At 34.6% G+C, this 12,186-nt stretch overlaps 1 protein-coding gene across 1 annotated transcript in view; it reads right to left on the bottom strand.

The window, feature by feature from the left end:
- LOC132705205 (AF4/FMR2 family member lilli) overlaps nucleotides 1-3,252 on the bottom strand; it is a 166,841-nt gene extending 163,589 nt beyond the window's left edge. The window contains exon 1 of the mRNA XM_060675661.1: nucleotides 3,150-3,252. Within this exon, the coding sequence (XP_060531644.1) occupies nucleotides 3,150-3,202 (53 nt within the window). The 5' untranslated portion in view covers nucleotides 3,203-3,252. The remainder of the gene's footprint in view (nucleotides 1-3,149) is intronic.
- Nucleotides 3,253-12,186: the final 8,934 nt, after the last annotated feature.

Here is a 12,186-nt window from a genome sequence, read left to right as displayed (position 1 = left end):
TTAGATAAATCGAATCATAATTTTTTTATCTGTCCAGTTGAAACATGTTGGAAATCTGAAAGAATATTAAATTTTTCATAGAGAGGCCGTCTAATTCTGTAGGTTCTTGGTTTATTTGCATTTAAAAAGTTCAAGGTATATTTTTTCTGATAAAGAGGTACGGGAAAAAATAAAAACTAATATTTAACAATTAAGATTAGGGATTGGCCATTCTTTATGAATTACTTCCCAGAAATTCTGACTTGTTTTTCAGCAATTCTGATTTGGTTCTCAGAAATTTTCACGTTTTCCTTCAAAATTTGCCAACTATATTAAAAACTATATTTTATTTTTGTGGCGTTTCAGCGCTTTCGCATGAACAAGATTTGATAAGAAGAAAAATATATCATATGTTCCTACTTTGGAGAAACTAAAAAGAAAGCTGGAAGATGATGAAATTAAGATAATTATTAGTCGAGCCACCCCCTAAAACGGGACTTAAATACCGCCAAATTGATAAAGTGGTCCTGAAATCACACGTATTACACACTTGGAGATCTTAAGAAGATTAAAAGGTAGAAACTTGGTTCGATACACATGATAGAGCATCCAAAGCATGGGGTTGTTAAAGTATTCGATTTCAAAGAAAATATGGTTTTAAAATATTATTAATAATTAATTTTTTATTGTATCTTTTATGTCGGCAACATTTATTTGGTTAAACCGTATTATCTGATACTGTATGTGAAATGTATTAGAGGTGAGAGGATGTACAGGGTAAGCCAAAGCTGGAGTAAATTCATTATCTCATTGGTTTCAGAAGTTATTTAGCAATGGTGAATACAAAATTTGTAAAGATTGTTTCAAATTATTTTAAATATACTGAAAAAACCGTGACGAATAAAACATACATTTTTTTTTTATTTTGTTTGGAATTGGTTTTGAAATTCTTCAACTTTTTTATTAATAATAATACATACCAATATTTTAGGTTCACACTAACCAAAAAAAATTCGATAGCGTCATTATTTGTGAAGGTGGAACTCATATTTGATATTAACGTTATTCGAAGATGACGTCAAAGATATATGCAAAGGAATTTGAATTAGATACTACAGGGTGTTCAGAAGAAACGAATATATTTGGATAATTTTAAATTGGAACATCTCGATTTTCTTAAATTATTTTCTCTGGAAGATCTTACAAAAACTCTTATGTCATATACCTATTTTTAAATTTTTAATACTCTGCGATTTAGTTTAACTTTTTCCTTCTTTCTGCCTAAGACTATTTCTATAATACTCATTGGGCATGACAAAACTATTATCTATTGTTAACTATTAACTGTTCAGATTAAAAAATGAACAGGAGAAAGAAGTTTATTATAGCTGTACATAAAGTTAATAGCAATTTTGGTAAAAATAACGGTCAAAGTTTATCTTAATTTTATTTATTATCATGGAGGAATAAATGTTCAAAAATATGCCCTTCTACTGGGATACACATGTTTATTCTTTTTCGTATATTTTTTTGGCCGTTCCTTAGCATAAACGGTGTTATTCTCCTGCATGCGTGACGAATTCTATTTTCCATACCTTCTGATATAGTGGTATTTAACATATTCACCCAAAAATAAATCTAGCGGTGTTAAGTCACATTGAAATGAAAATAACTATCATTTTCTAACAAATATTACTAGATTTTAGTTTTTGAATTTGCTTAGCAGAGCGCTGTGGTAGTTTTGGAGTATTTTTTACAATTTTAAAACCAATTTTCAAAAAGTTCGGTACTTGTATTATCAGAAAAATCCTAGCCATAATCCTTAATATTAATTACAGACAACAGCAAGCCGTTTGGAACAAATGCGTCTTCTGACCCAGCGTGTATTGTGGTGATGCGTTTTCGTTTATTTGAAGGTGTTTTCGTCTGGCAGTTTTGAGTGGAAGCAACCCATCCTTTGGATAGTGCCGTGTGTATCGACCATGGTAAGTTATGGATCTGTGGTCTAATCTATATCTTTTAATTTCTTGGAGATAATTAAATTTCCAATCTGAGGATTCCATTTCTACTTGCCTTTTGTCTACTTTGCGGTACTTAAATCCCGTTTTACAAACAACCGCATGGAGGGTGACGCGACTTATATTTATATTGGTTTCATCCTTTTCTAGCTTCTTTTTCAGTTTATCCAAGGTAGGAACAACTTCGCTTTGATAAAGACAATATATTTTCCTGATCACTATACAATGAGTTTGAAAATCACTACGTTTATTAAAGATTAAAGTTTCGTACACGTTTCACAAACTGACAAATGATTTCGACGCGTCATCGTTATATTCTCGTAAAATAACTTTTTCGACACGCACAGTAAAAACGATTATACTGCCACAAACGGTCCACACTCAAGAAATATATCAGAAAGAAAGAAATATACCTGGGCCACCCCTGCCGCGTCATTCACGTAAGAATAAATTTTTTGTTAATGGCATATAAAAATAGGTAGTAACAACGTTAAAGTTTTATTGGGGAGGGTCCGTCGAAAACGATGAAGATCGAGACAGACTATACCATGAATGAACTAACTGTTGAATAATATTGCACGTAATGACGATTAACTGCACCATTACTGCAGTAAATGTGAAAACAAGAATTTTTTTAGAAAAATTAAAATATCGGAAAAAATTAGGTTTGCGTATGTATTATTATCAATGAAAAAGTTAAAGAATTTTAAAAGGAATTCAAACAAAAATTTTGCATCTCAACAATCTTAACAACTTTTGCATTTACCATTTTCTCGTAACTCTAGAAACCAATGACATAACCAACATTACTCTTTTTTCGTTGACTCACCCCGTACACAAAATACTAAAATATACGAGTCATTTGTCTGTACTTTTAGTTGTTAAAAATTTTGTGGTAAAAATGTGCTTCGTGCCAGTTCCTCGTTTCATAATTGCGATCCAATCCCAGACATCGCATTCTATTCGACTCGAAAGATAGTTTACCTAACAACTTTCACATTTGAACATAATTAAAATTTACGCGTATGCGTTTTCTTTGCCGCAAATAACGCCTCCACCTTTCGAAATTACCGCGGGGGCGCAATCGTCTCGCAAACTCGACAACACCCTTCGAACGTTTTTCGAAAACGCGCTCCCCTTTCGTTTCCTCACCTAGTCAAGTTCCCTTTGAGCAGCGGGTTTCTCGCGAACGAGCTCCCGACCATGTTGCCTCCGGGAAAACGTATCCCTCGGTAATCCGAACATGTAGGAGTAATTCACAAAACAATAACAAAAAAATAGCCACTGATAGATAGCACGGGAATTCGAAAAACCGCGGCGTTGCCGATGCTTGGCTCCGATAATTTCACTCGCACAGGCGCGCGCACCGCCTCACAGGTGTCGGTGTTTTTTGCCCCTCCAGGGCACGCTGCGATCGCGAACGTTTCAAAATCGTTCTTTATTAGCGATCGCGGGCGGTCTACTTCGGTGATATTTCGTTCCGTGCCCTTGATATCAAGTGAACCGAGTTCGCAGGCTACTTGTCGCACGGCGTTCGGCGACTAATGGCCGACGTATCGGCCGCTGCCTCTGTATGCGAGTAACTGGCTCTCTCGTTCACCTAGTTCTTCGGCTAGCGAAAATCCGCAGCCAGGAATAAGCCGGAACCCTTCGGACCATCACCGCCGACGGTCTTGAACTAATTCGCGTTGAACCATATTTTCCAAAAATGGCACGCACGAGCCCGGCAAGTGGAAACAAACATTGTTTACGAAATGGGAAGCGTACACTTAAAAACTAAAACAATATAATGCGTGGCTGAAGTGAGTAACTGGTATAAAATAAAAACATGTATAAACAATACATTTAAAGCTGTCAATATGAGTTATCGAAGTAAACTATTGAGCAGTCAATGACATATAATAAAAACACCCATTACAGATATTTGGCCTCCTTTTTCTATCCCCATCCTGTTTTTTGTGTATCAAACCAAAAGTGCTGAAAGTTCATTCTACTGACGCTGAGAAAGCAGTTGCACACAGGGACAGTTTTATAATTATTAGCTGTTTCGCAATTTCTGGGTCCATTAACGTTTTTTATTATTTCATCGGAAATGGGCAATTACCAATGACAAAAGTCCAGTGTTTCCATATAAATAATTAATTGTTTCTAAAGCCAGATTATTTTCAATAGGTCCATATTTTTGCTTTTGAGGGTTCAACATATAGGCTATAAAATGATATGGCGTGAGTACCTGCTTATATCGATCCTGAATTTGTCCTATTTTTCATAAAGGTAGTTCTACAACATTCTTGAAGATATATTGTAAATATTTTCTACAGCATCTGAGATAATAGCTTCTTTTCTCTGCAAAATATCAAGAGCAACTGATATTGGTTTTAAAGTGCTTCAATATTCTGGTGCTCCATGTTTGACACCTTTTATTCTAGATTTTGATTCCCTATATAGTTCTTTAAGGGCTGCTATGTAGGTGTGATTAATCTTGGATTGCTCTTAGGTCCTCCATAGCTTTATTACTGGGACTGTGTCGTATGCTTTTTGTAGGTCAACAAATGCTAGGTGCGTTTCCAAGTTCCTGGCACTTCTCTTTTCTATAACTTGTTTTAGGAGAAACACATTATCAGTACATGATCTTCCTGCTCAAAAACCACATTGTTCTTCTTCCTCTCTCTCTTTATAGTCTTCCTCAATGAGAACACGTAAAATTCTGCCGTACAGTCTGCTCATTATGCTTGTAACCGAAATGCCCCGATAGTTATTGCAGTCCAGTTTAGTTCTTTTTTTGTCAATAGAGGAGATAAGAGCCACTTTCCATTCCGTGGGAACGGGATGTCCATTCAAGCATTTATTAATAATAATTGTCAGATTTCTGAAAAGGTTTTGAGTTCCATATTTTAACATTTCGGAGTATATTCCTTCTGGGCCACTAGATTTACCTGGTTTAAGATTCATAACAATTCAAACAATAAGAAAGTTTCCTCAAGTATTTCAACTTCTTCTCCTTGTACATTGAAGTGCCTTGGAGATTCAGTTAAATATTCTGGTCTAGATTCCCGAAGGAGGTCTTTTTTAACCATTGTTCGGGTTTAATAAATTGAATGCCTACCCTGTTTTTTCCTGGATTCTTTAGAGTAGATATGAATTTCCACACTTCTGAGCATTTTCTTCCTCCAATATAGTTGTTAGTCTCTTCACATTTCGTATCCCAAGATTCGTTTTTTGCCCTATTAATCTGCACTCTTAGTTTCCTTTTTATGTATTTATATTCTTCAAGATCTTGTTCATTTTTTGTAGACGGCCATTTCCGATATTTTTGTTTTTTTTTCTTCTATCTTCTCATTCCACCAATGTTTTTTGTTCGTGCTGTTCTTTTTGTTTTCGATTAATGTAAAAAAAATATTTAAAACTTTTTTATATCACCCTATAGCAACTCCCGTACGGGAGTGCAAGAGAATATTTTTACTGGAAACGAAGGCTAACCTTTGTGTACACATTTTCATCAAAAAATGAAAGTGGGTAAATTTTGAGTAAAGTAGGAAAAAAATATTTAATACTTTTCTTTCACCCTATAGCAACTCCGGTGCGTGAGTGCAAGAGAATATTTTTACTGGAAACGAAAGCCTTTGTGGACATGTTTTCATCCCAGTAATGAAAGTGTAATTTTTTTTTAAATTAGAAAAAGTACATATTTAAAACTTTTTAGTTTCACTCTAAAGCAACCCCTGCACGAGACTGCAACCGAAAATTTTCTTTAGAAACGAAAGCAAGAGATCTATTTAATTTAAATCAGTTGCTTCCTAAACTGGTTGACAACTTTTAGCTGCTAACTTCAAACCGGTTGAGTGACGTACATCGTTGGTTGACTGAATTTCGCTCTAGCTAGTACTTAACAATTTGGACGTCTGGTATTTCTAAGTCTTTGCACAGTAAATTCAAAATATGTGCAGAGCAACCATAAATTATAACTTTTGAGTCCGTCTTTTCCTCCAAAGCTTTTCCCATGAGGGCCATATTTGCTGCGTCATCTGTCACAAAAGATTTTACCTCGCAGTCATATTGTGATTTACAAGAAGAAAGTTAGGTCACAAACTACTTCATTCAAATATTGTAAAGTATGACGTTTTTCCGAAGTATCAATAGTTTCGTAAAGAAGCGGTCGTTCGTCTTCAGTTGTTATTGTTGCACATATAAACTACTCATTGTGGACGTTTGACCACCCGCCAATGGACCTATTCACGCATTGCCCTGACAGAGAAGAAATACGTTTTTGCCTTTTCGTCCTCATAGATGTCATCTAAAATGCTTGTTGATGACGTTTGTAGTCTTAAAGGCGGCGTATAACCAGGTTTTCAGAGTTTTCAATGCATCGAACGCTCGAATTAGTACCAAAAATTGCCTTTGGTATTTGCCAATCTTTTCTTTTTCAGCTGTTGATGTTGGCATTTCGAAACTAGGCAAATTTTCAGGTTTTCTCTTTTTCTTTGTTTGGACCTCTTTTTTGTTTGGACTTCTGTCATGAGTTTCGTGGAACTCGAGGCAGATGTAGTAGCAAGATCTATAGAACTGGTTAGCTGCATTGGAGTGCTTGAAAAGAAAATAAAAACATTAAAAACGTAATTTATAAATGTATACCATTGTTAATAAATGATATACCAAATACGCGAACAATTTTCCTTTAAAAAATTAGTAAAGATTTTATTGGGTTTTATTAAATCTATACGGTTAATTTTTTTTAAATACGTTGAAAATCTTGTACATTCATTCCTAAAATAAAGAAATTATACGATAAGAATGCGAAACACTCTTTTTATGTATCGTAAAAAATAAAAATGAGTAAGTTTCTAAAAATTATACACATGAACATAAATAAAATATGCATGAGATCAAATTTTGGCAAGAAAAGACAAAAAGGACATGGCATTTTTGAAATCATAAATGCCTTAATTCTTTTGAAAACATTTTTGTGAATACCATACTTCTACCTTTTACGAGATGGAAAGTTAAATAAATATGAAATAAGTAAAAATAAAACAAAGTATTATTTAACTACCAGTATCATCAAGGTGTGCTTGAAGTTTTGGAACTATCTCTTGAATTACTTTCTCGCAGATTTTACAAATCGATCTATTGTTGTTTTAATGCAAAACTGCCATATGCTATTTTCTTTTCTACCAGCCATTTAAATGTTTTCACCTAACGCTCTATTTTCCATTAATTCCACACACTAAATACGCTAGACGCATTCGACAACAGTTTATAAATCGGGAAAAAAAAGGTCGCGACAGAAAGTTCCTTGCAAAAAGCGCGTTCTGACGAATACTTAGTGTGTATATTCTAGTATATTGTTTATAGTGGCTTTAAAATATTTTGTAATTGCTACAAAAAATACATATTCTGATGAAATTAAAAAAAAAAAAACAATTAAAATAAAAAAAAACAAAAAATCAATGATTTAAAACAACAAAAAATTATTTTTATTTATTTTTTTAATAAAAATTTAAGTTTGCCCAACACTGTTGGCCAGCGTCTTTATTTTTTTTACATACGAATATCACATCTTTGCTTTAAAAGCGACACAAGTCAAAAAAACAAATTTCCCAGAAAATGCAAAAAACTGTTTTTTTATAAATATGCAATTTTACACAAAACAAGCTAAGTTTTTTCTCCTACATAAATAAATAAGACTAATTATCTGGAGTTTTCATTTAAAATCTAAAAATAAACATTTTTGATTGTCACTTCTAACAAAAATTGGCTAAAAGAAAATATCTCGAATTGTGATATTTTTGGCGATTTTTTGTAAAATTAAGACAAAAATGTATCAAAGGTATCTTATAAGAAACAGCAAGTTATTTTTGGGACATGATTTGATGATAGATATTAGTTAGATCGTTGTTAATGTTGGTGATGACTAATAATACCGTATTTGCTTTAAATTTCTCTGTGGCCATTTTTAAGATTTTGCCTATTCGACTTGAGGACTGCATGGTTTCTAAAGGTCTGAACTTAACTTAATTTAAAAATGCATTTTTTTAAAATACGTAAAATTTTGAGCTAAAACATGATTCTGCACCAATTCGCTAAATAGGTCACAAAATCTGGGCGGCGATTTATTTGATTTAACGGGGTCGGAAATGCATAGGTATTTTAAACCCTTTTTTCTTCTCCCTTCTGTAAAATACGTATACACCGCTCTAGCGGGCGGAAAGTGCCGCTTTACCACGTGAGTTTCTTGTTCCACAAATCCGGCTTGGATTTTGACGTTTGTCAATTCTGACGGTCATATCAGTGAATGTGTTCGTGTTGTTGTTGTTCTTGCAAAAATATAAACAAGAACTAACTATCATAGAACAAGTATAGTATGCAACACTTTTGATAAACTTTCTAAGTTACTCGTTTACCACACTTGTTTCATAATATACTATTTTATTTCTATGCACATACATTGATAGATGAAAATTGAAGGGGCAGTTAGTATTTTCATTTTTTTACATAGAGGCTTACAGTGATCCTTACTTTGTGCACCACACAAGGTTCGAACAATCTTTTTTTGAATATCCCACAACAATATCCTATATGATATCACGTTAATGAAGTTACTAGAAAGAAAAGTTAGAGCCGTCTCAAAAGTTGTGAGTTGAATAAGTTGAAGCACATCTATTATGTACGAGCAAGTTAAGTCTGCTATTTATGTATCCACCCAGAAGTTTAGCGTTGAAAGAATTAAGAAAAAAGACAAAACTACTCTTCTGAGTTCTTGCAAAATCGGCGTCACTTAATGTTCTACCCAAATTAAGTATTGTTGTATCATCTGCATGTAATTAGTCGCTAATATATACTAGGCAAAAAAATAGACTAAGTGAAGCAAATTGTGGTTCAAAATCAGCTGTTACCTTTAGGTAACGTAACGATTTGTTGTCTGTTGTTATACCGTAAAATTTAAGTTTGTTTACACGAAACTCATGGCTAACGCAATCAAAAACCTTCGAAAGATCCAACAAGATCATACAGGGAATAACCTTACCATCAATAGCCTCCAAAACTTTTTCCAGAATCGGTTATGATTGCTTTCAATATTGATTTGCGAGAACGGTACCCAAACTGATTAAGATTAAAATCTTTACTACTTGGGTTTTTCACGTTTCGGTAAACCGATAAAAAGCCGATTTACAAGAGCTTATCAGTACAGGGACGCATTTTTATTTTCAATTCAAAATTTGTCCGCAGGTCTTCTAAAAACATCAGAGGGCGTGGAAGCTGCCATTGGGAGGACAATGGACATCATTCTAAGGTCAAGGTTGCGCCCAATCCTTGAATGATGTGATAAAGGCATAATGAAAGTGTTTAGGAATGGTGATGCAAAATGGATTCGCAGAAAAGTGTATACGATGTATGAAAGCAATCAAATCCCGTCACTTGAATCGTAGCAACAGAAGTTAAAAAATATGATAGATTCACTGGCAGTCGTGAAACATTGCGCCGATTTCTGCACAAAATCCAATGTTGATGTAAAAAGAGAATGAAAACAAAAATATTCAACTGAAATTTTGATATGTGATCGTTCTTTAATGTGGAAATTATTATAGAGAACAGCAGATGTAAGGTGTTTTAATTCTGGGGTCAGTGACTCGGGTTGACGGAGTTTTACGGCTCTGTAAATAAGAGAGAGATAACCGATGATTTTTGGGCCGGATGGTGATGTGGTAATGCATCATCAAAGTAGCGAAAGTGTCCATAGCTTTCTTCTCACAAGCTACCCTAATTATATTTGCAGCGACTGGTGATAATGAAGAACCCATAGCTGTTCTTCATATTTGTTCATAAATTTGACCGTTACAAGAAAAATATGTTCCAGGTTTTCAATTAAGATGAGAAGGTTTGGTTCTAGATTCTCGGATTTGAATATATTTGATATAATGTTGAAAGTCTCAGGAACCGGCACTTAATTAAAGGGGGACTCTATGTGGAAACTATCCAGAATATGTAATATGGATCTAAAGTAATGGTTTTTAGTCGTTCAATGAAGTGAAAGGAAATAAGAAGCACGACTTAGATCTTTACGATTCACCAATATGGTGAATGACTTGGTTCGACCGCCATGACACTGTAAAGCAAGGGTTGCAAAATTGTTGATAGAACGAATTTTGGCTCGAGGCAAGGTGGGTGCCAAATGTTTTGCTACTTTCAGCAAAAAACATTGACAACTGTTCAGGACATGATAAGTGAACTTTTTGAAAATTGGGTAAAAAATTCTCTTCTTTCAAATGTAACACCTGGTAGCGTTATGCTAGTTATCACAGCACTTTAGCTAAAAACGTACTAATGATGAGCCGCAAAAAAAGTGGTATTGCAAGTGTTTCTTAGTCAGCATGACTTGTACTTTGCATCATACATCAATCAAGTAGTTGACGTTTTAAAAAACAAATCATTTGATAAAATTTAGATTGCCACCTTATCAATGCGATTTGAATCCTATAGAAATGATGAAATGAAGTTAGACGGAATAAAATGAATCCAGGGAGCAGTTGGAGAGAATGTGTTAATCATGTACTTGTAAAAACTAATTATAAAAAAATTGTGACAGCCTAAAACTATTAATTATATCCTTGGATCCTGGTTACAGCACAGATGACTAAGGGCAACAGATTGTGTTCATATATTTTGTCTACGAGCAGATAAAAGCGTTAATAGCATTATCACAGGATAAACTAAATTTATTATAGCGCGACTTCCTCCTTTTTTAAACGACCAAGAAACACCTAGAAAGGCGGGGACGCTGTAATTTAACAAAGTTTACAATTCCCAAAAACTCGACCTGAACCTTATCTGCGCCAACCAATCCACAACAATCGCCAACACCTCAGAGAAACGAGTCAATCATCCATGAAGCGATATTCGGCGGGGATGTCTCTGTTACAGAGATGACACTAATGCAGGAATTCAACGCTTGCTGCAGCAGGTTGATAGACGTATCGATTGAGACGTATCAAAACCTTCGAGCGGACGAGAAGCTATAAGATAGAATCCTGATAAAGAAAGAAGTTGTCTTCCTTCATCTTTTATGTTAGTTATGTTGAACATAAACGGTGGTACAATTTGTCCTAAACCTTGAGCAGATAAGGTTTATTTTAACTCTTCGTAACTGCCACCCGTTGCTAAATTTTTTTATCTGTTAAGTCACAATTTTGTTTTTTCATGCCAAGCAATGTTGAGGTTCTAATCTTAATTCCTCCAACAAATTGATATGAGAGAACTTCTGACCTCATTTCATTTAAGCTATTATCTTGGTTCGGGTTTAAAGGCCGTCGTCGATTGGAATTACTTCCTAACTTACAGCTCTCAAAGTGTATCCTGTGTTCCCCGCTGCTCAGTGCGTGTTCAGCTACTGCAGACTTCTCTGTATGTCCTAGCCTGCAGCTTGCTTTATGCTCCTTAAGTCTCGTTCCCATTGATCTCTTGGTAGTCCCGATGTAGACCTTTCCGCATGAACACGGAATGCGGTAGACTCCTGCAGCTGAAAGTGAGCCCCTCTTGTCCTTCGCTGACCTGATGGTCTGCTGGATCTTCTTTGTAGGCTTAAAGATTGTTTTGATGTCGTGTCTTTTCAATAAGCTCGCCACTCGTGCTAGCGAAACGTTAGGAAGTAATTCCAATCGACGACGGCCTTTAAACCCGAACCAAGATAATAGCTTATCAACGGGCCGCGAAAGCCTTAACCAATTTCTCATTTCATTTATTTCTTTTTATTTCTTTTTTTCTTTTTAACAGTCTATATGTCCGATGTTGCTGCTTATAAGTTACGGAGATCGTCCATCTTTGATTCTATAAAACTGAATAATAAAAATATCGTGTGGACTTGATCCACCCACCCCTGGCTTTCCAAAAAAAAAAAATTAAATAGGAAAGTTGCAGTTTCATTTAATTTTTCATATATACAGTGAGTTTCATACACCTGGGGTAAATACCAACTTTTTATTTTAAATAAGACATCCTATATATTATTGGAAAGCAAAACTAACAAAAACTGCTAGCGATAGAAAAAAAGTGAAATAGAAAATTTGCGTAGTTTCATCTAGATTTTTTAATTTTTCATATATTAAGGGAGTAGTCTAACCGTTTTTGACAAATCTTGATGTTTGCAGGCCCTTTGATTATTAAAATTTTTCCTATAAGGGAGCCCAAATTATTA

This window comes from Cylas formicarius, unplaced genomic scaffold (genome assembly GCF_029955315.1).
Source record: "Cylas formicarius isolate icCylForm1 unplaced genomic scaffold, icCylForm1.1 PGA_scaffold_7__23_contigs__length_41026272, whole genome shotgun sequence".
Classification (NCBI taxonomy): domain Eukaryota; kingdom Metazoa; phylum Arthropoda; class Insecta; order Coleoptera; family Brentidae; genus Cylas; species Cylas formicarius.
Note: the sequence above shows the minus strand (reverse complement) of the source record. Positions and strands in the feature narration are given on the sequence as shown.